The sequence below is a fragment of the Rhinopithecus bieti genome, unplaced genomic scaffold (genome assembly GCF_001698545.2).
Source record: "Rhinopithecus bieti isolate Rb0 unplaced genomic scaffold, ASM169854v2 scaffold_7884, whole genome shotgun sequence".
Classification (NCBI taxonomy): Eukaryota; Metazoa; Chordata; class Mammalia; order Primates; family Cercopithecidae; genus Rhinopithecus; species Rhinopithecus bieti.
The window spans coordinates 2882156-2905541 of NW_016806331.1; the positions used below are offsets into that span (position 1 = coordinate 2882156).

The following is a 23386-nucleotide window of genomic DNA, read 5'->3' on the forward strand; positions in this document are numbered from 1 at the left end:
CTCAGCCCACTGACACTCGATGCCGGACTGGGCCAGAAGGACGACCCTAGATTTGATGCCTTTTTGTCTCCCTGGACCAGAGACTCCCTCCTTCTCTTTCCTCCCACGTTCATTTCTTTTTCTTTAGCCCGTGTAAAGCAGCGTGGGAGAGAAAACTAATTTCTTCTCCCTGGGGTACCCTGGAGCATCGCTGCAGCCCCCGGCAGGCGACGGAGCCGCGCGCCCCGGGCGTGCGGAGAGGCTGCGGGGACGCGCGCCCTCTGCCTCCCGCAGCTGCGCGTCCGCAGCGGAGGCGCCCAGGCCCACAGCCTCCTGGGCCTCCCCGAGGGCCGGATCCAGCCTGCAGGTCAGGCCGGCGGCAGGGGAGGAGGCTGCGGGCTGGGGGCTGGGATTCCCTTCCCGCCTGCGCCCGCCTGGGAAAGGCCGCGCGAGGACGCCCGGCGCGCCTCCCCCGGGCCCTTTTTTTGGCCGCTGAGGAAAAGGGAGGAGGGCAGGGCGCCGCCCTCGCGGAGCGGGCCCCGGGGAGAGGGGCTGCTGGAAGGCCGGAGCGAGCGCGGGCGGCCCTACCTTCGCCGCTCCTCCCTTGCCGCCATCCCCTCGGCGCCCCGCCCGGAACCGGCGCGCGCGTGGGGGCGGGGAGGCCGGCGCGCAGATCTGGCGGTGAGCGCCGCCGCCCCGGGGCCCCCAGCCATGTCGGCCGAGGAGATGGTGCAGATCCGCCTGGAGGACCGCTGCTACCCGGTGAGCAAGAGGAAGCTCATCGAGCAAAGCGACTACTTCCGCGCCCTCTACCGCTCCGGCATGCGCGAGGCCCTGAGCCAGGAGGCCGGCGGCCCGGAGGTGCAGCAGCTGCGCGGCCTCAGCGCGCCGGGCCTGAGGCTGGTGCTGGACTTCATCAACGCCGGCGGGGCCCGCGAAGGCTGGCTCCTGGGCCCGCGCGGGGAGAAGGGAGGCGGGGTGGACGAGGACGAGGAGATGGATGAGGTGAGCCTGCTGTCCGAGCTGGTGGAGGCGGCCTCCTTCCTGCAGGTCACGTCTCTGCTGCAGCTGCTGCTGTCCCAGGTGCGGCTCAACAACTGCCTGGAGATGTACCGCCTGGCGCAGGTGTACGGGCTGCCCGACCTGCAGGAGGCCTGCCTGCGCTTCATGGTCGTCCACTTCCACGAGGTGCTGTGCAAGCCCCAGTTCCACCTCCTGGGGTCTCCTCCCCAAGCTCCAGGGGATGTCAGCCTGAAGCAGAGGCTGAGGGAGGCCCGGATGACTGGGACTCCTGTCCTCGTGGCCCTCGGGGACTTCCTGGGGGGACCCCTGGCCCCTCACCCCTACCAGGGGGAGCCCCCGTCCATGCTCAGGTACGAGGAGATGACTGAGCGTTGGTTCCCGCTGGCCAACAACCTTCCTCCCGACCTGGTCAATGTCAGGGGCTATGGGTCTGCCATCCTGGACAACTACCTCTTCATAGTGGGCGGGTACAGGATCACTAGCCAGGAGATCTCCGCTGCGCATTCCTACAACCCCAGCACCAACGAGTGGCTCCAGGTGGCCTCCATGAACCAGAAGAGGTAAGCACCCCGGCAGAGTGCTGCTGCCTTCTCATTCATTCACTTGTTCATTAGTTCATTGGCCCGGTGTTTACTGAGCCAGTAAATAGGGGAGGGTGTGCTGAGGTGGAAATGACATCTTCAGGAATGTTGTTGGCCTTGGCGCTGGCAAAGTTCCCAATGAGCTAAGAAATTGCGAAGAGGAACTCCCCAGTGAGGTCAAGTAGTGGAGTGGTTTTTGGCAGGTGTTGTGCCTTTAGGTGAATCTGCTTTCTTTGCCTGTGTTCTTATGAAAAAAGATGTCGTGGTTTCCTATAAGAATACTTGAAAAGAAAATGGCTCCTTAATTTTAAAAAAAATTTTCTTAGTTTTTAGGATTCCATCCTGATGATAATGACACACTGGACAGTAACCTGTGATACTGACTTTGGGGGATTTTTTCTGTTGTCAGTGACTGTGACAACAGAGAGTCTTCCACACTGTGACACTCATCGTGATCAAGAGATAATCACTGGAAATGTATTAACATTTGCAATAGGGGTTGCTTTTCTTATTTTTTATCTTCTCTTTTGCTTCCTACCTTGGACAGCCATCGTCATGACCCAAAGCTTGAGCCTGGAAGTGTTCAACTATAGAATTGGAATATTTTCATTTACCCAACCTTCTCCCCCTCCCATCCTGCAAATCCCTCCTGCCTCCAATATGGGTGACTTGAAGAAAGGAGGAGGAGGAGCTTGAGGAGTGGGATGAGAGGGGAGAAGGGAAAGGAACCAGGGAAGGAATATGAAAACAAGAGCAAAGAGCATATACAGGAAGAGATGGTAGGAAATAAAGATGGTAGCGCCCAGGAGGCCTCAGAGTCATTCAGAAGCAGGGAAGAGAATCAATGTAACTCAAGAAAGAATGAAAATACCCTTTCTTCCCATCCACGTGTTTCCATCTCAGTCCTCACAGGGTCCTGAAGTTTGGAGCAAAGTGTTGGGGAACTCACAGCTAGGCGAAGGAAGTCTTAACAGTAACAGAGAATCCTTTATATATCTATCTATTTGCCTCGAGGGTCCTCATTGGCCAGGGATTATTTGGGGGAAATAACTGGCTTTATTTCTCCTATAATATGGAATTCATTTTGAAAAGTCTGCTTTTTTCCCTGATAATACATGGTTACAGAAAACTAGAAAATGGAAAAGAATGAAGAAGCAAGAAGGTGATTATTACTACTCGTTCTTCCTAGAGGCAGTAACTGCAGGTCGGCCTATTTCCTGCCAGCCCATTTTTAATGCATTATTTGCACCATGGAGATGATACCATATTTAAAATTTGCTATTGGAAGGGTTATTTTAAAACATTCTATGCGCTGTAATTGAAACAACAAAGAAACATTGTGTGGCTATGGGTGGTGGTCTGATTAGGGGTGGGCGCCCCTGAGTTCTCTGTCTCTTGCATGCCTCCAGCTACACATCATTTGACGCTCACCAGGCCATCCTTAGTACCGCAGTTCCTCACAGTTCTTTCTTCTCTTCATACATCCTTGGTAGTCTTTGTCTTTTTTCTAGGAAGGCCCTTTTCATCCCCTGAAAAAAAAAAAAAAAAAAAGCATTCAAGTAATGCATGAATGCATACTTCTTAGAAAACTGCAAATTACACAAAATACAGAGTAAGAAGAGGAAATGTCTGCCCTCAGGGTGCAGAAAAAAAGTGTCAGTGTATCAACAGACTTTTGTTACCTTTAGATATTATAAATGTATAAACATTTATATTTGTAAATTACATGTATACTTATATAAATACACTTAACCCTTAAGTAATGTAGGGGCTAGAAACACCGACCCTTGCACAGTCAAAAATCCCAATATAACTTTTGACTCTCCCAAAAACTTAACTACTAAATAGCTTACTGTTTACCAGACACCTTACCAATAATATAATCAATTAAAACCTTTTGTATATATATTATATACTTTATTCTAACAATAAAGTATGCTATAGAAAAGAAAATGTTATTGAGAAACTAAGGAAGAGAAAATTAAGCGGAAGTGGATCATCCTTAATCGTCTTGACCCTGAGTAGGCTGAGGAGGTAGAGGAAGGGTTGGTTTTGCTGTCTCAGGTGGCAGAGGCAGAAGAAAATCTGAATATAAGTGGACCCTGGCAGTTCAAACCCATGTTATTAAAGGGTCAGCTGTATAAGTATGTTGATAGTGGTTAACAACAGGGGAAAAGTGTTTATGTATATTAATGTGCACGGCGGTGTGTCACCTTACACATTTTAAAAATTCTAAAATTTGACTAGGTTGTAGTGATTATTATGGCACTTGATATTTCCACTTAACCATAGCTGAGAGTTTTTTTCTCTGTCAACAAATGTAGATCTGCCTCACACTTTTTAATGGCTGTGTGTCATTCCACCCTATGGATGTACCATAACGTAATTAGCCTTTCCTTTATTTATGAACATTTTGGTCACTTCCATTTGCACTGGATGTTTCAATAAGCATTGCCATATTGAACATCCTGGTAGATGTGCGTGTGTCTTAGTAGCCATATGTGAGTTAGTTTCATATGTCAAAATTTGTGGAATCTCTGGATAGGTAGGGCAAAGTGTATGCATTTTTTTTTTTTTTTTTTTTTGGATGGAGTCTCACTCTGTCGCCCAGGCTGGAGTGCAGTGATGTGATCTCGGCTCACCGCAAGCTCCACCTCCCAGGTTATGCCATTCTCCTGCCTCAGTCTCCTGAGTAGCTGGGACTACAGGCGTCCGCCACCACACCCGGCTAATTATGTTTTGTATTTTTAGTAGAGATGGGGTTTCACTGTGTTAGCCAGGATGGTCTTGATCTCCTGACCTCGTGATCCGCCCACCTCTGCCTCCCAAAGTGCTGGGATTATAGGCGTGAGCCACCGTGCCCAGCTGCGTATACATGTTTTAAGTTTTGTTGAAGCTGGGTACAGTGGTTCACGCTTGTAGTCCCAGCTACTTAGGAGGCTTAGGCAGGAGGATCACTTGAGCCCAGGAGCTGGAGGCTACGGTGCACTCTGATTGGGCTTGTGAATAGCCATTGCACTCCAGCCTGAGCAACATAGTGAGGCCCCATCTCTATAAACAGTTAAAAATAAATAAATCAATAGATTTTGGTTGCTCCTGCCAAATTGCCCATCAAAAAAATTGTTCTGATTTCCTCTTCCATCAACAGTGTTTGTGCTTGCCAGTTCCCTATACTCTTGCCAAGATAGAATATTGTCATCTTTTTTTTCCCCAAACCTAATGGGCAAAAACACTAGTGTGATTTTCCCAATTAGAAGAGAGATTATTCTTTTATATGTTGGCCATTTGTATTTCTTTTGTAAATGATCTTTGCCAGTTTTCTAAAAATTGGCTTATTTCCTTCACATTCGAGAAGTTCCATGTGTGAATACAGATATTAATCTCTCATCTGTTATGTAATGTTGTGCATGTTTTCCCATGCAGTTATTTTTTCTGCAGTGTTCAAAAATAAGATCCCAAAGTGACTGGGTAGGTAAAATTGTTGCAGAGAGGGGTGGGTGGGAGTTACGATGAAGCCGAGAGCTATTGCCCCACCAGAAGAGGGCTCTGCCTCTCAGCCACAGCTGGTTACTTCCACGTGGAAGAGAGAAAATGTTGCCAGACATCCAAATATCCCTTTTTTTTTTTTCTTTTTTAAAGAGATGGGGTCTTGCTTTGTCACCAGACTGGAGTACAGTGGTGTGATCATAACTTACTGCAGCCTTCAACTCTTGGGCTTAAGCAATCCTCCTGTTTCAGCCTCCCCAGTAGCTAGGACTACAGACATGCAACACCATGCTTAGTTAACTTTTTAAAATTAAATTTTTTCTTTTGTAGAAATGGGGGCTATGTTACCCAGGCTGGTCTTGAACTCCTGGCCTCAGGTAATCCTCCCACTGTGGCCTCCCAAAGTGCTAAGATTACATGCCACCATGCCTGACCCTCCATTATATCTTCTAATTGATTATTGATGCTGTATTGGAAATTGTACCCTTGTTTAGCTCCCTCTGCTTTGACTCAGGTATGACATATCTTCCAGGAGTTCCTTCCTGAACTCTCGCTTGGGCTGAATGTTCCATCTCTGCTCCTCTAGCATCTCATGCCCACTCCCCCACTTGAATTGACATTCTCTCCTCTCTGCCTTCCAATCAGGAGCTAGGACTTATTCAATGCTTATGTATAGCCCTACTCCTAACAAGATGTCCAATAATAATAGGTGCTTAAAATATGTTTTCTTTAAAAAAAACTATGCAATATATTTTTACATTATTGTAATAAAAGTTAATGTATAATTTTATATTTCGCTTTATTTGTAACACTATAGTGAACATTTTTACCTTGGTAACAGTCATTATATTTATTTAGAGTAGCTGAGAAATAATGAGAGACATCATTTAATTGAACACTTAACTCTGCAGTAGGTACTGTTCCCGCTGCTTTGCATGTATTATCTCACTTATTCTTCACAAGGACTGTTAGGCAGGTTCCCATTCTAAAGAGACAGGAAGTGAGGCACAGAAAAGTTAAGTAAATTGCTCAAGGATGTGTAATAAGTATAGCAACCAAAATGTAAATATCCATTGGGTAGTTATAACCACTTAAACTGTTGATAAGTTTTGGCTTTTAGACTTGCAGGGACCATCTTCATGCACATTTCCCCCCTTATTTTTTAAAAAAATATTTCCTTCTAAGAAATAGAGCACAGATCTCTTGTGGTACTGTGCTGCTTTTCAGAATTTCATCATGTGTGCCTCAGCTCCACCACAGCCTTTAAGCCCAGCATTTTTCTAGTCACTATTGGATATACAGAAACTGATGCTATAGTTGCTGCCCTCAAGAAGTTTAAAATTGAGTTTAGATGATGAGACAAGTAAAAATGAAACCTAGTATAGAGTTGTTCCTGGATGATGCATCCAATACACGTTATGCATGCACTGGAAGTAATTTGGAACCTTGAGACAGAAAACCAGATTTTGGCCTCTGGCTATGCAGAATTTCACATCTACTTTGATTCACCTTTGTCGGAGACTGCTTTGGGATATATCAGTATTTTACTTTGTAAAAGGGGTCAAATGTAGAGCAGTTCACTTTTCCTAGGGACTGAATAGTGCAGTGATCCAGAATCTAAGCAGGAACTCTAGGATTGAGAGTTTTTTTGTTTTTTTGTTTTTTGAGACGGAGTCTTGCTCTGTCTCCCAGGCTAGAGTGCAGTGGCGCCATCTTGCCTCACTGCAAGCTCCGCCTCCCGGGTTCACGCCATTCTCCTGCCTCAGCCTCCTGAGTAGCTGGGACTACAGGCGCCTGCCACCACGCCTGGCTAATTTATTTTTTGTATTTTTAGTAGACATGGGATTTCACCATGTTAACCAGGATGGTCTCGATCTCCTGACGTCGTGATCTGCCCACCTCGGCCTCCCAAAGTGCTGGGATTACAGACGTGAGCCACTGTGCCCAGCCAATTAAGAGATTTTATAAAGCCTTTTGCACTCTGGAGAAGATAGTGGGTGCTATATGATCATCAGGGGTTAAAAAAGAAATGTTTTGCTCTGTAGGCCAAGTGTGCAACACTGCCTGATGGTCTGAATGTGGGTTTGATCTCACACATTGTCAGGATGTAACTCTTCACACATGAAAGCTTGTGAGACCTCCAGGTGTGGTGGCTCACACCTGTAATCCCAGCACTTTGGGAGGCTGAGGCAGGCGGATCACCTGAGGTCAGAGGTTTGAGACCAGCCTGGCCAACATGGTGAAACCCTGTCTCTACTAAAAATACAAAAATTAGCCGAGTGTGGTGGTGGGCACCTGTAGCCCTAGCTACTCAAGAGGCTGAGGCAGGAAAATCACTTGAACTTGGGACGGGGAGGTTGCGGTGAGCCGAGATCGCACCACTGCACTCCAGCCTGGGCAACAGAGTGAGACTTTGTCTCAAAAAAAAAAAAAAAAAAAAAGCTATGAGATCGAGGGTGTTTGCTTTCCCTCCTCACTTTAATAAGTGATAACTTGCAGGAACTGACCACTGTTGCAGCAGTTTGTTCGTTAATGTTCTCCATTTCCAAAGCTTTCTCTAGTCTTTTCCATTGCCCTGCACTTTAGCTCTGAAAATGGAGTTGAAGTGATTCCTCCTGTTCCATGTGTGAATACAGCAAGGCTGGGAGAGAGACTTTAATAAACAAGTGTCTCCTGGCAGACATGGAATTGCAGTTCTCAGCCTTAGCGTTTGCTGAGCTGTCCCTTCTCCTCTCAGCCAATGTTTACCATTTTTGGAGCATTTCTGTGGTTGATGTTGTAGTAGAGCCTGGGAATAATGCAAGAAAGAAAACTGTATGTCTATTCACAGTCCCTCCCCGCCCCCCCATTTAATTTTGGCCAACAGTTTAAATTGCTTTTTGCATCTTTGCTTTTGGAGTTTCTTAGAGCTGGGCATAAGTAGCAACAATGACTACCTCTATTTTCTGCCCTTCCCCTTCTCCCCTTCCTAGTCCCTAGGGGAAATTAATGCATAGGGACATGGCAGAAGGCAAGTAGATGAAGGGGCAAGAGGAGATAAAAGGACCTGGATGGCCCACAGACTTAAGCAATCGTGTTCTGAGTGATTGAGAAAGGACTTTTGAAAGGATCTTGGCATTTTGTTCTAATTTTTACTCTGGTGGTAAGCAAACTTCTTTCTCTACATAGGGGGTCATAATGATGGTTTTCATTTCCTGAGCTCTTACTCGGGGTCAGGTATTGTAGTCACAACTTGAGGTGTCACTTCATATGAATGCTCACAACATCTCTATGAGGTAGATGTTATTAATCCCATTTCCTTAAAGTGGAAACTGAGGCTCAGTGACTTTAATTACCTTCCACATAATCACAGGGCTAGACTCGAAGCCACCCAGACCTCTGTGTCATCTTGCCTTCCTGTGGTTGTATGTAGCTACTGTTAATCCTTGAGATCTGTGTGCTGGTGTTCAGCATGTTTCATGTTACTTAACTTTTAGGGATTTAAAGAGCTTTTTAAGCCACACATGGTGGTCTAGCTACTTGGGAGGCTGAGTCAGGAGGATCGCTTGAGGCCGGGAGTTCAAGGCTGCAGTGAGCCATGATCAGGCCACTGCATTCCAGCCTGGGCAATGAAATGAGACCCTGTCTCTTAAAAAGTTCTCCTTTAAAAAAAACAATTCTTTTTTTTTTTCTTCAAGTGACCTTGAAATGCCATTGTGGTTTTATCTAATTTTTTCACTTAAAACAGAAATTTTAATGATAATATTTTTATTGCAAGTAACAAGTATATAGCTATGATAGATGACTTGTTACTTGGTCTTGAAGTTCTTTTTAACTCCTGAACATAGTATGTTAATATTAAGAAAATACTGTAGAGATGATAATTTTGAAAAGCGGTTGATAGCTTGAATTTATAACTTTACCATTCAGGAGGTGAAGACTGGAAGAATTTTTTTTTTTTTTTTGAGACGGAGTCTCATTGTGTCTCCCAGACTGGAGTGCAGTGGCACGATCTCGGCTCACTGCAAGCTCCGCCTCCCGGGTTCACGCCATTCTCTTGCCTCAGCCTCCCGAGTAGCTGGGACTACAGGCGCCCGCCACCACGCCCAGCTAATTTTTTGCATTTTAGTAGACAGGGGTTTCACCGTGTTAGCCAGGATGGTCTCTATCTCCTGACGTCGTGATCCGCCCGCCTCGGCCTCCCAAAGTGCTGGGATTACAGGCGTGAGCCACCACTCCTGGCCTGGAAGAATTATTTTCAGAAAGTTGGAAATGAAGCAGTGAGTGATGAGAATTTGTGGATGAGAGCGCACCTTGTAGAGAGTTCCAGAGTACGTCGCAGTCAGTGACTGTTGCAGTTGACAAACGAGAAACCAACCCTCCTGAGGTTAAGAAAAACTTGGACTTAGGACACCCAGAGAAGCATTCCGTAGAATGCCAATGGAGAATGACTTATCTCTGCAACTGCTGTCATTTTCAGCTCTTACTGCATGCCAGATAGTGTGCCCTTCTTATCCCCACTTAACAGATGGGAAAACTGAGGAACAGATAAACAGATTCAGTTATTTGTCTAAGGTCAGACAGCAATTGATGTGTGATGATGTCTGAGATTTCCCTATGTAAGCCTAGACTCATAACCTTTAGCAGTATGCCTCTTTATTAAATGGTCTGATTTTAGGTGGCAATTTCATCTTAAAACAAATTCAGCATTAAAAAGTGTTTCTCTTCAAGTGAATTTGAGCGTGTCGGGGTCTGGAGAGATGGAATCGTTTACTTTAACTGCCTATTCATTGAGCCTCAAAAAGAAGCCCCTTACATGTTTGCTTAGGACAAATGATTATGCTGGATAAATACTAAAAACTGTTTTGATCTTACAAAATTTACTATCTGTGTACTTTTGGGGAGCAAAAACAAATTGCGGCTGGGAAAATTTAGTGCTTGTTTACAAGCTTGATTTCCTTTGGTTCCCCAAATTTGCACACACAGAGAGGGCATCATGGTTGGATTTTAAGGACCATTGGCAGCAAGAAAGGTAAGCAGCAGGAATCAGGGACCCCCCAGTACCTGCCACCCTGACGTCTGTTGGCACAAAAAAGTGGGCTGACTGGCTGGCTGGCCTTAAGGAACAAGACAAGGCTCTTGATGAAGAGTACTCTATTCATGCTCTGATTGGAAAAACAAACTAAAATACATTTAGATATAAACATGATAGGAACCTTTAAAAACTCTTAACTGTTTAGTAGGTGCTCATTACTAACCTTGTTTCCATAGTGTAATGCATCAGTTTTATTGAACACTTTTTAGGGGATCAAGCATGGGCTTCTTGTTCACTGCTTTTCTTAATCTACCCCCTTGTATAATTTTTTGTGTGTGCATAGTCTCTACCTCCATTCTTTCTTAGTATATTATTATTTTTGAAGACATCATTGTGTTGGAATTAAATGTGGTCTTGAAATTCACTTGGTCTAGCACCTTTATTTCAAACACTAGCAAACAGAAATTTGAATGATAGTAGTTTATCTCTGTGTAGTAGTTTCTGATAGACTATTTGATTTAATCATCTCTACCACCTTGTGATGGCTGTTATCACCATTTTACAGATGACGAAGTGAGGTGGTTGGACCAGTGTCAGATAGCTGGTTATCAGCAGAGCTGAGACTAGAAGCGAGGTCTTCTGATTTGTGCTCAGGTCTTTTTCTGTTGCATCATGCTGCTGCGCATACTCTTGGAAACTTGTGACTGTTGTACATCTCACAGCAGACTGACCCAGCACTCCCAAGTGTTTATCCTTCCTGGCTTTCAAAGGTCTGATTCATCCTTGTGTGCTATATCGAAACAAATTAATTTTGTGTTACTTTTCAGTTCAAAAATCATAAGACTTATTTAGTGTCTGAAGCTGATGAGCAGCATTTAATTATTTACTGAATATAGAGCTGGAAATCATCGTACATCTCTTTTTCAAGTTACTTAATTTTATGAAAGATGAGCATTTGTCAATAGAAGTATTTGTTGAATTAACATATGTAAAGACCCTAAGAATGCTGGATCAAAATATTTTTGAGGCTGGTTGTGGTGTCTTATACCTCTAATCCTAGCACTTTGGGAGTCTGAAGCAAGAGGATCACTTGAGGCCAGGAGTTCAAGATCAGCTTGGACAACATAGTGAGATGCCATCTTCACAAAACATTTTTGTAAAAAATTAGCTGAGTATAGCTGAGTATGGTGGTGCATACCTGTAGTCCAAGCTACTGGAGAGGTTGAGGCAGGAGACTCTTTTGAGCCCAGGAGTTCAAGGCTGCAGTGAGCTATGACTGTGCCACTGCAATCTAGCCTGGGTGACGGAGCAAGACCTTATTTCATAAATAAATTAGTAAATACAAACTGTGAATTTGTTCAGTGCTGACCTCTCCCCATCTTATATGTTGTGAAGCAGTATGTCAGATGCCCTTGGAGCGGGGAGGCAGGACCAGTGTCCTGCTCAGGTGTACTGGTGGTGCAAGCGTCTCCTGACCCACCCTTTAGCAGTCACCCCTCATACCTGCCTATCTGTCTCAGCAGCACCGGTGTGTCCCTAAGATGAAGCCATACTACTCAGTAGGAAGAATGAAATAACCATTCTGAGAGGTGAAAGACAACCAGGTGAGGTGGGCGCCTTCCCCTCTTACCTTTGTGCCTGCCCCTGAAAGAAAGTGTGGAGTTTAGTGTATACACATTGTCTTTGGTTGCTGGACTAAGGCTGAACAAGATGAATAACTTGTTGTATTGAACTGCTTATCTTCTATAGCTAGTGTTTGGACAGTGTGCCATTCCCGTGGAATCTTGGGGACAGGAGTGAGATTCAAGAAGCCATCCTTTCCTCCTCTGTCCTCAGGTGGAATGGCCCCCAACTGGGAGAGCTAATTTTCTTCTGATGTCCAGGAGAGTTCATGTCATCGTTACACTTCTCATTGATCAGAAGAACTAACTCTGTGGGCCTGTGTGTCTCTCTTTCAGGTCTAACTTCAAACTTGTGGCTGTTAATTCAAAACTCTATGCCATTGGAGGGCAGGCCGTTTCTAACGTTGAGTGTTACAACCCTGAGCAGGATGCGTGGAATTTTGTGGCGCCCTTACCCAATCCTCTGGCTGAGTTCTCTGCCTGTGAGTGTAAGGGAAAAATTTATGTCATTGGAGGATACACTACCAGAGGTAAGTGAAGGGACCAGGTAGGTGGTCTGCCCATGCGTAGGCGTCAGCAGTCTGGGAAGGGCAAGAGGGTGTCAGAGGAAACCCCGACATATCCGAGTGTCATGTTATGCTTTAATAGTGTACACTGACACATCTGGAAGGAAGAGAGTCCCTTATGGCAGGGATGATTGGGACAGGAGGGATCTTTTGATAACTTCGTGTGAGCATGAAAATCGAATGGGGAAGGGAGAGCTGTGAAAAAAATACGTTATCTCTTTTTTTTGCTTTTGGAAACCCAGCTTTTTGGTCTGCTGTCTTGTAATTTGGCTGGGCCTGGTTTGTGGGGATCGCTTTCTGAGGTTGGGTAGGTCTTTGGAGAAGATTATCTGGGAATTCCCATCCTTATCACAAACACACACCAAACCTGCCCCCATCCACCATTGTGGAATTTAGTACCAGAGCATCCTTGCAGATTAGTTCTCATTTTCTCTCTTTGTGAGCACACACACATCAGATAGAGGTTCCAGAAACCCAGCTTTAGGACAGTGTTCACATATCACAGGAGGAGCAAGAACGTGAATACAAGAGAGCTCTTTCCTGACCAGCAGTGGGAGGTGGTTGTACTATTTATTTGTTTATTTATTTTTTGGGATGGAGTCTCCCTCTGTCACCCAGGCTGGAGTGCAGTGGCATGATCTCGGCTCACTGCAGTCTCTACCTCCCGGGTTCAAGCACTCCTCCTGCCTCAGCCTCCCAAGTAGCTGGGATTACAGGCATACACCACCACGCCCAGCTAATTTTTGTATTTTTAGTAGAGATGGAGTTTCACCACATTGGCCAGGCTGGGCTGTAACTCCTGACCTCAGGTGATCCACCTGCCTCAGCCTCCCAAAGTGCTGGGATTACAGGTGTGAGCCACCGCTCCTGGCCTGGTTCTATTAAAATGTGCATATGTGTTTTTCACTTTTTTGTTAGGCATTGTATAGTTAATAATTTGGAAATGAAAAAATTTCTCCACAAGTTTATTTATTTTTTGTGGAGACGAGGTCTCCCTATGTTGCCTAGGCTGGTCTTGAATTCCTAGGCTAAGTGATTGTGCTGCCTTGGCCTCTCAAAATGCTGGGATTACAGGCATGAGCCACCATGCCCTGCTTGCCAGCAAGTTTTATACTGCTCTTCCTGGTAGGGAATTGTCTCATGTAACAGTGATAGAGAACAGTGTAGTTGTTGGCGGGACACAGTGGCTCATGCCTGTAATCCAGTACTTTGGGAGGCTGAGGCAGGAGGATTGCTTGAGTCTGAAAGTTCAGGACAGGCCTGGGCAACAGAGCAAGTCCCCTTCTATAAAAATGAGAAGAAAAATATTAGTTGGATGTGGTGTCATGTACCTATAGTTCCAGTTACTTGGGAGGCTGAGGCAGGAGGATCGCTTGAGCCTGGGAGTTCAAGACAGGCCTGGGCAACATAGCAAGACCCCTTCTCTAAAAATGAAAATAAAAAAAATTAGCTGGATGTGGTGGCATATACCTGTAGTCCCAGTTATTTGGGAGGCTGAGACAGGAGAATTGCTTGAGCCAGGGGTTTGAGGCTGCAGTGAGCTATGACTGCCCCACTGTACCCCAGTCTGGGTGACAGAGTGAGACCCAGTCTCTAAAATAAAAAAATAGAAGAAAAAAAAACCAAAAAAACTGTGGTTGTGGGAAGACAGACAATGGGGGACAATAAGCAGAGGGGTGCCTTTGCTTCCCTCCACTCTCCAAAGCAGATGTCTCCAAGTTACCTCTTATCCAAGGAAATTTATTTCTGCATTTGGTCTGTCTGACTCTATGGAGCCCAGGACTTACAGAAAAGGTGTAACTCGGCTCTTAGGACTTTAAACCACATTAAAGTAGTAGAGTTGCCATTTTATTTAACATGGTGAAATAAACTACCACTCCTTTGTGGTACCATATGGGCAGGACAGAGCTCTTCAACCCTGGCTAACAAGCATGAAGAAGACCCTGTGAGCCCGCAGCAGCCATGGGAACTTCCCAAAGGACAGAAATCCGCAGGCTAGCATAGCATCCAGATAGGTGACAGAAATTCCTTCCACCGTACCCAGATGTGTCCTGTTTTGGGGGATTTATGTTAGGAAGAAGTTAAAGTATTTGATGAACATCTGATTTATTTCTTTTTAGAGTAAGTCTAAACATTAATTCAGTGGGGAAGATGGTGGGAGGTGTGTTAGTTTACTGTGGCTGCCATAACAAGTTAGTATACACTTGGTGGCCTAAAACAACAGAAATATATTTTCTTATAGTTCTGGCGACCAGAAGTCAAGGTGTCAGCAGGGCTGTGCTCCTTCTGAGGCCTCTAGGGGAGGATTCCTCCTTGCTCCTTCTAGTCTCTGGTAGCTCGGGGCTCCTTGGCTGGTGGCTCCATGATACTCCTGCCTCCATCTTCACAGGGCCTTCTCCTCTGTATGTGTCTGTGGCTTCTCCCCTTCTGTCTAAGGACAGTTGCCACTGTTGGATTTAGGCCCCATCTTGGTAATCCAGGAAGATCTTGTCTTAAGGTTTTTGACTTAATTACATCTGCAAAGACCCCCTTTCTTTTTCTTTTTTCCCTTGAGATGGAGTCTCACTCTATTGCCCAGGCTGTAGTGTAGTGGCACAGTCATAATTCATTGCAGGCTCAACCTCCTGGATTCAAGCGATCTCCCGCCTCAGCCTCCCAAAGTACTGGGATTACAGGCATGAGCCACTGTGCCTGACCCAAAGAGTCCCCCCGCTTTATTTTTTTTTAAATAAAATCACCATTCACAGGTTCAGGGAATTTGGAAATTGACGTATCTTGTTAGGGACAACCATGCAACCCACTGAAGCAATGTGTATATTTATGTATTTAAGGAGAGGGAAGACAAAGAGAAGTGACCTTTTTTTTCCCCAGTCCAGGTTTTCATTATTTGTCGAGCTGTTCCCAATGTCCCTCTCTGGTGACTCTCCACTAAAGATAGTTTTCAGCTTTTTCTTTACATATAATTGAAAAAAAAAAAAAAAGAGACTTAGTAATCATTTCTTTGATCTTCAACATTGGTTGTCAGGTTACAGTGATTAACTTTATAGGTTTAGACTAAGCTATGGGCCCCTCAGTCCCCCAGAACTCCTGTGTTTATGTAGTAATCCCCCTCTCTGTGTTTGTGTGTGTGTGTGTGTGTGTGTGTGTGTGTGTGTGTGTGTGTGTGTCTTTTCTTCTAGGAAAGTAAATACTCCCAGTTATTTACCTATGAGCAATTCTAAGAATTCTCATTCCTCTCTAGGTTGAGTAACACAGACTGCATCTTGTGGGCTGACATAACGCACATATGTGCTTTGACTTCTCTTGTAACCAAGAGCTGTTCAACCCTGACAGGCGGCACTGTAACCCAAAGAGTACTTTACTGGTAGATTTCCTAGTTTTTCTATGACCCTGGCTGAGCAAATGTTCTTTAGATTTGACCTAGAAAACCCTTCTTGTGTGTTTTGTAGCTTCACAAGCCACTGCTAATGTACCTTCTTCACTTGGGCCACCCACCATGATTTCTGTTCTGGATTCCCTGAGCCAAATACCCTTGATGGGATGGTTCAGTGATGTGGATGGATGGCTATTTGTATAAGGGCTGCAAACTAGTTTTTTAAGATGGGAGAGCTGGGCAGTTACTTATACTCTGAAGCCTTCCTCTTTCTCTGCTGGGGCTTTCCCAGCACTTCCTAATAGTTCCGTGTATTTTAGATAAGACATCATGATTGTTAGGAAAAAAAAAAAAAGAAAGTTAGTTTTAGCTTCCTGACTTTTAAGTCAAGTGAGACTTTTATAATTTAATAAATAATAGCTCATTTTATGGTAGCTATTTGATTATTTTAATTCTTTAGCGGCACTGAAGAAATTCAAAGAAGTTCAGTAGAGAGTAATAGCTGTAAAGGGAAGAAGGGTGATTTGTCAAACTTCAGAATCAACTTGAAATGTAAAAACAAAAAGATCATTCCACCAACTCAAGCCACCTCTTCATGGTCTGAGCCCTTGTTGAGTGAGGAGGGAAAACATTTACAGAACACCTGGAAAGACCTTTGGGCCTGGAGCTTAGAAATATGTGGAAGCCTCACTATAATGAGTTCTTTATTCATTCGGTGGACAGCCAGGTTACTAAGGAGCACTTTTTGATAAATTAGTGACTAAAATCCCCTTGGGCCATCTCCTAAAATGATCTTTAATAGCTACAGTAAAAAGAAAGAAGGAGAGGTATTAATATGGGTGGAAGTCAGAAGGACAGTTTCCTAATGCCGTGGCTTACAATTCTGAGATTTCTCCAGGCATCAGGACATGTGTGTGCACAGGACTTTGTCTGCTCTCTTAGGAGATCCTTTAGTTTGTATCAGATGTGGCTGTGGAGGGTGCTCTTTAAGCATTGCTAAGTATGGGTGGGTCCCTCTCAGAAGGAAGGACTGTAAGAGGTATGAAACTTCTGAGAAAATGAGTTGTCTTCTCTTACCAAGCGTCTGCAGCCATCACAATGCTGTAGGCTTTAATTGTCTGTCAGTTCCCAAGCTGAGCTGTCTCCTTCGTGGATAGGATTTGTTTATTTAGAAAAAACAACAAATGAAGTTCATTCTGTTTATAACTCAGAGCATTTGTTTTTTCTGCTGAGGCTAAAATACTTACTTATTCTTTCCTAGAGGAGAAAAGAAAAGAGAACAATTAAAACAAGAAAACAAAACTAGATATTCTAAATTTCACAAGTGTTTTCACAAAGAGACTAGGCAACATTTTCCTTAAAGAAAATTACTTTTTTTTTTTTTTTTTTTTTTGAGAGACCAGGATCTCACTCTGTCACCCTAGCTGGAATGCAGTGATGTGATCACAGCTCACTGCAGCCTCACCCTCCCAGGCTAAAGTGATCCTCCCACCGCAGCCTTCCAAGTAGCAGCTGGTACCATAGGTGCACACCACCATGCCTGGCTAATAATAGTCTCGAACTCCTGGGCTCAAGTGATTTTCCTGCTTCAACCACCCAAAGAGGTGGGATTACAGGCATGAGACACCATGCCTGGCTGAAAATCATTATTAATTTAAAATGTCAGAGCAACCTTTTATCTAGACTTTGATCTTATCTACACTACAACTGTCTCTTGTGAGGGACATGGGAAGACCTTTGTTAGCGTCTCTCTGGTGATAAAATTGGGAAACCAAGGCTGGACATGGTAAAGACCCTGACTTTACAAATAATAATAATAATAATAAAAAACTGGAAAACTGAATTGCCAAGTGATTCTGTGGCTTGTTAGAAGGCTGCAGGTGAGACTTTGATGCATTTCTTCTGAAGTGTAATGTTGTGTCTTTTTCACTAGACAGCCCCTGGAAGTCCTGTGTTGCTACTTGTCTTGTTTCTTAGGATCTGCTGTCAAGAATAATCTGCTTCCCACCCAGCCTGGCTTCTGTATTAAGTAGTTGATAATTTTGTAGCTATTGATGAGGGTTCTGAGGCACTTACTTTTTTTTACACTGACCTGGTGGTTCACAGGTGTGGGGGTACCAGGGAGGAGGGGCTGTGTGAAAGTCAGAGCTGCTCTTTTTCCTGATTTTATCCAGTCTGAATCTCCCAAGGCAGAGATGTTTGGGAGTGAGAGGTGAGTGTGGATGGATCTAAATGTATCTCTTCCCAGCCATTTTGAAAACGGGTTTTCCAAGTTGTGCTTTTTCTGAAACAGTTTTTTTTCTTTGTTACCAAATTATGCATGTAGAGTTAGACATTTCTGTACAGCCTTGCCTAGTGGCGTTAGTGGGGGCAGAGTCATCACTTGCCTTTCTTTCTTTCAGACCGGAACATGAACATTTTGCAGTACTGCCCCTCTTCCGACATCTGGACGCTGTTTGAAACATGTGACGTCCACATTCGCAAGCAGCAGATGGTGTCTGTGGAAGAGACCATCTACATCGTCGGGGGGTGTCTCCATGAGCTTGGGCCCAACCGCAGGAGCAGCCAGAGCGAAGACATGCTCACCGTGCAGTCCTACAACACCATCACCCGCCAGTGGCTCTACCTCAAGGAGAACACGTCCAAATCGGGTCTTAACTTGACTTGTGCGCTCCATAACGACGGCATCTACATCATGAGCAGAGATGTCACCCTGTCGACCAGCTTGGAACACCGAGTGTTCCTCAAGTATAACATCTTTTCAGATAGTTGGGAAGCATTTCGGCGTTTTCCAGCTTTTGGACATAACTTGCTGGTTTCTTCTCTTTATCTGCCCAATAAAGCAGAAACATGACTGAATTGAATTAGTAGATGAAAGAAACCTGGTTCAAGATTTTTTTAAAAATATGGTGTCCGATTCCAAGGGAGACCGATTCCTAAAGGGTAAAGAAGGGTTAAAGTAGGTCACATATATACAGTAGCAGCTGTAAATAAGCTTACTTGAATTAATTACTTGAAAACTTGGAAAAAAGAGACCAACTTTGTTATTTTTTAAATTATTGATTTTTAAATTATGGGAGCAAATCCATCTCCAAACATGATACTTGGGCCAATGACGGATCATCAAAATGTAGATTCATTGTGTCTGTGTGGTAAAGGGCCAAAGTCAATAATTGGAACAAATGATAAAGATGATTTTAAAATCTGTTGTATTTAGGACCCTTGACATGTCATTAGCACCTTAAGTGAGAGGTTTTCTTTTTCTTATCAATGTACTTGACAAGCATTCATATTAACATACTCATTCTCTTTTCTGCATCACCCACACCCACACATACATCTAGTATGTTTAAAATAGGGTTCTGTGTTCAGATATTTTGTTTGCACACTACTTTTTAGGAAACTTATAATGATGGAGCCCTACAGTGAATCCTTACCAGTGTTCAGTCCTCCCCAAAACTTGGATAAAAATATTCTCAGCTATTTTCCAGCCGTTTTTGCAGTTACAAATGCTGAATAAATAGACTGATGTAACCTTTTATTTTATTTATGTGGCAGACTGCATATTTATGTGGACACATAGGTTGCATTGCTAGGCATTCTGTATGGTTTTAAAGAGCATACATTATTTAGAAAATGGATATATGAATATTTTAAAATTGAGTCTTAAATTTAAATGGGAAGGGAAGAAAACACCAAATAAGAAAAAAATTTGCCTTTAAGAGTTACCTTGATTGAATGTATTTGACTTAGTTCTTATTTTAAGGCTAAAAAAACTTTGTCATATTTAAGTCAGGCAACTTTCTAATTTAATCTTAGCTTTGTAATTCATGTTTTTGCTTTTGTAGACTAAGGTAAGGACAGCATTTAAATATTTGTGCTGGAGTGAGGGGAAGACTCTCTTACAGAAGTGGAATGGTTTCTGGTGGTATGTCTGAAGTTAGGTAAAGTGCTTTACTTGCCTTGGTTAATTGAAATAGAATTCAGCTCAAGCAGTTGTTTTCACTGAGTGAGTTAACAATAAAAGCTTCTGCCAATCATAGATCAACATTCCTCAAAAATATATATACTCATACTTATGGAAATTTTATTTGACTGAAAACACTGAAATTATCTGATATTTTGTGATGGAATCAGTTAAACTGTGAGCTGGATTCCATTTTTCTGCAGTAACAGCAGGCAGAACCATTTCAGTTAGCATGTGCCTCACTTTAAGAAAGTCCCGTAGGGGGAAAAAAAACTGTCAGAACAAATTCATGCATTCGACAAACACTGAGTGCCTGGAGTATGCCGTCCACTGTGCAGATGTAGGACAGGGGCTAATCACTTAGAGTTCTTCAGTTTATTAGCGGAGTCATTACAGGGTTTCTTTACAACCATGGCCTCTATATACTTAAAATAAGGGTCCAGTTATAAAAAGCCTATTTGCACAACTTTTTGGGAATACTTCTATTAACTAAAATGAGGTAAGCCATTATTTTGGACGTAGAGATCTTTGTATCTTATCACCAAATAATCTTATCTCTAGTCTACTTATAACTTTGTAAGGGTTTCTAAGCTGTGCCCATTTATTCCCAGATATTATGCCCTTAAAAAATAACCTCTGAACCAAAATCTTCCCAGGAATAGTACTTAATAGATTTTAATGTTAATTTATATTCATTGTAGAAATGAATTTCCAGTGACCTATAATTTCATTACATATATTTTAAAATTTAATTTATTTTAGATGGTGTTAACTTTTGTTGCTGAAAAGCTTAACTTTTAAAGACTTAGTCCTATACATTTAGAAGATGAGTCAGTTGAATTAGTACTGGACAAACAGTTGGAGATTAGTTTGCACATAAGCACATCATATCAAATACAATATTCCAGCCAACCAGTTAATTCTCTTCCTGATTACATTCATTGGGTCTGTTTGCCTAATGTTGACAATTAAATTCTTGGATCAAGCGGAGGTATACTGTGATCCACAAAGCTCTTTTATAAACCAGGTTTTGTGTGTGTGTGTGTGTGTGTGTGTGTGTGTGTGTGTGTGTGTGTGTTTGCATATTATAGCTCTCTTTAAGACAGACATCTAACAAGATTTTGTTATTCTGGGCTGCCAAGAGTACTTGGGAAAGGTGGAATGTGCAATAGGAACCGATCTGTGCATTTTGTGACATCGTCCTTCCTGCTGCGCACATCAGCTCCGTTGACATTTCGAAGGGTAGTTTTAATTTAGCTCTGTTCTCTTGTTGGTGCCAGTATTACATTGAAGACTCTCACCTATGATAGAGGCAATGTTGCTTTGAAAATCTCCCTTCAGGTGGAGCTTGCAGTAAGCTGAGGTCGCGCCATTGCACTCCAGCCTGGACGACAGTGCAAGACTCTGTCTCCAAAAAAAAAAAAAAGAAGAAGAAAATCCCCTTTATCCCCAGGACTGTCTTTACTCTTTGATAGTATCTCTCTATTTTCTTCCCAATTCTCTAAATGCTTTATCATTTTTTTCTGAGATTCTTCTGAGGGATGCTGACCTCCCACTATGGGGAAAGGGGTTGCTTGGAGGACCTGGGGTGGCAGCCCCCGACCAGAAGCACCCTGTTTTATAGATAGCAGTCTGAATGGTAGAGAGAGAGCCCTGTGTGTGGGTTGTTAGAAGGTTGGTTCTTCCTGTCATTCTCTCTGGCTTTCCTTTCAACCCTCGTAGTTTCAGAGGCCTCTCCCCTTAGCATCCTTTAAAAGGTTTTCTGATGAATGTGTAAAAGAGTTGATCATTTCAACAGTACTGGTTAAGTCACAATGACGAAGTGCTGAGAAGGTTATGGATACCAGGAAGAAACAAACAGAAGTCTTAAGATTAGAATGACAACCAAAGATAATTTAACCCTGCCATTTTTTTTTTTTTTACACCAAGGTCCTAAGTAATTCCAAATGCCTTAGGTATCAACGAAAGCTACACACCATTGAGATGGGCAAAATTCTTTCTCTACGAAGGTAGTAATCAAGTAAATGCCTGTTCTCTTTCAATGAACTGTTGCTTATTGAGCATTGTGGATGATGTGTTTTCAGATTTCTAGGTGAAGTTCTGACCCTACCTGTTTGGCCAAAGACGTAAATTGAGAGGAAAGGCCTTGGTCTTCCTGATCAACCAGCACTTAACGAACAGTGGCTTAATGCAGATCCCTCAGGAGGCAGCTTAGCAATGTAAAAGGAATATGAGTAGGGGTTGGCTGCCTTTTTCCTAGACCAGGAGTGGGAAATACATAACACCTGTGCCACCGCTCTTTTAAGGAGGCATTATGAATGAGTGCAGCATTCCTGTCCTCTGTGCCAGGATTTGCTCTTAGAATCCATGTCAGATTGGTGCTTCCAGACATCTATTCCCAGTCCATCAGAGTGAAATGAAGGCTATTCGCCATCCCTGCCTTAGAGGACTTGAAGGAATCAAAGTTGGTAGATACAACCAAAATGGCTTTGAAAGCAGTGAGCTGATTGAGCCCCAGTTCTGTGGTTACCAGAAATACTGAGTGTCTGTCACTTGCAAGACAATGCTAAGAACTGAGAATACAGACATACATAAGTCACGGTCCATGACCTTGAAGAGTTTATGGCCTTATGAAGAGGTTCACTGTAATTTTGTCTTCACCAGGGCATCCGTCTCAAAAATGCCCACTTTTGTCTGGCACATTGGGGCTCGGTGGTCTGGTGGTCCCTTCGGTCTTGGCCCTATCCTTTGTTTTTGTGATTTGCTAACAATCATCACGAACCAGTTTTGTTTTTCTCTTAAATTTGAACATCACATCCTGTGTTTTAGGTTTTTGCTCTATGCTTTTTTCTCGTTCCTTTTCATAGTCTTCTGTGTACTTTTTTTTGTGTGAAAAAATGAAAATCACATGTAATCTGCCTTATTTAAAATTGCTCACTAAGCACTGCAGACTTTGCAGTTAGGGGCTCAGCAGCTTGGTCCAGTGAAAAGGAGGAGTGAAGCCAGGGAAGTTGGTATCCAAGGGGGCAAGCTGATTGCATGTGCATTTATACCTATGCCTTTAAACATTCCCATACAAATTATTAATAAAGAAATTTCTATTCCACACTAGTACTGATGAAAAGGCGGTTGATTTTGCCTTGTGATAATTATCCAAGGATAGTTTTTCATCCTTCGGTTTTATTCACATAAGAGTTTTTTGATTTTTATTTTCTCTGTTAACTTAGGAACACATCATAAATTCATACCAACTGACGCGTTGCTGACGTCTGTACTTGACATAACCATTTTTATTCCTACCGGAAGCATTAAATATAAAAGGTGGTTAATTTTGAAGAGCAAAGGGTGCTGAAATGACTTGTATGGCTGGCTGGTGCTTTCTTAAATGGATTGCCATAGTTTAGTAAAGAAAAGGAAAATGTGATTTACATTATTGTCATTTTTTCTATTAAAACCTTAAGAATGGGGCGCTTTAGCTGTCCCTGCAGTGTTTTCATATCTAGTAGTCATTTTAGGGAAAGTGATAATCTGTAAAATGAATAGTTATGTTTTGATATGACTGATTCTTTGTTAAAAGGTTGTATTAAGTCTTCAATTTCAAGTGTAGCTTAAAAGTGTAAACATTATGTGATTCATTTGAATACAAGAATGCCTATGAAGTACTCACTATAACAGCATTCCTTTTGTGTTTAGAACTATAGAAGAAAATATCTTCAAATAAAGTAGTTCTCAGTCACTTTTTGTTATCTAAGTTCTATGTATCAGTTATGTATGC

General features: G+C 43.2%; 1 protein-coding gene across 1 annotated transcript; it reads left to right on the plus strand.

The window, feature by feature from the left end:
* Positions 1-619: 619 nt before the first annotated feature.
* On the plus strand, positions 620-23347 carry KLHL42 (kelch like family member 42). Its single transcript, XM_017875598.1, has 3 exons — positions 620-1562; positions 12042-12235; positions 18047-23347. Exons 1-3 carry the CDS (start codon positions 691-693, stop codon positions 18496-18498), a joined length of 1518 nt encoding a protein of 505 aa, XP_017731087.1. The 5' UTR covers positions 620-690; the 3' UTR covers positions 18499-23347.
* The last annotated feature ends 39 nt before the right edge of the window (positions 23348-23386 follow it).

Coding starts and splice junctions, on each gene's coding strand:
- KLHL42 (XM_017875598.1), top strand. CDS start 691: ATGTCGGCCGAGGAGATGGTGCAGATCCGCCTGGAGGACCGCTGCTAC. Junction 1,563..12,041: donor GCCTCCATGAACCAGAAGAG/GTAAGCACCCCG, acceptor TCTCTCTTTCAG/GTCTAACTTCAAACTTGTGG. Junction 12,236..18,046: donor TGGAGGATACACTACCAGAG/GTAAGTGAAGGG, acceptor TCTTTCTTTCAG/ACCGGAACATGAACATTTTG.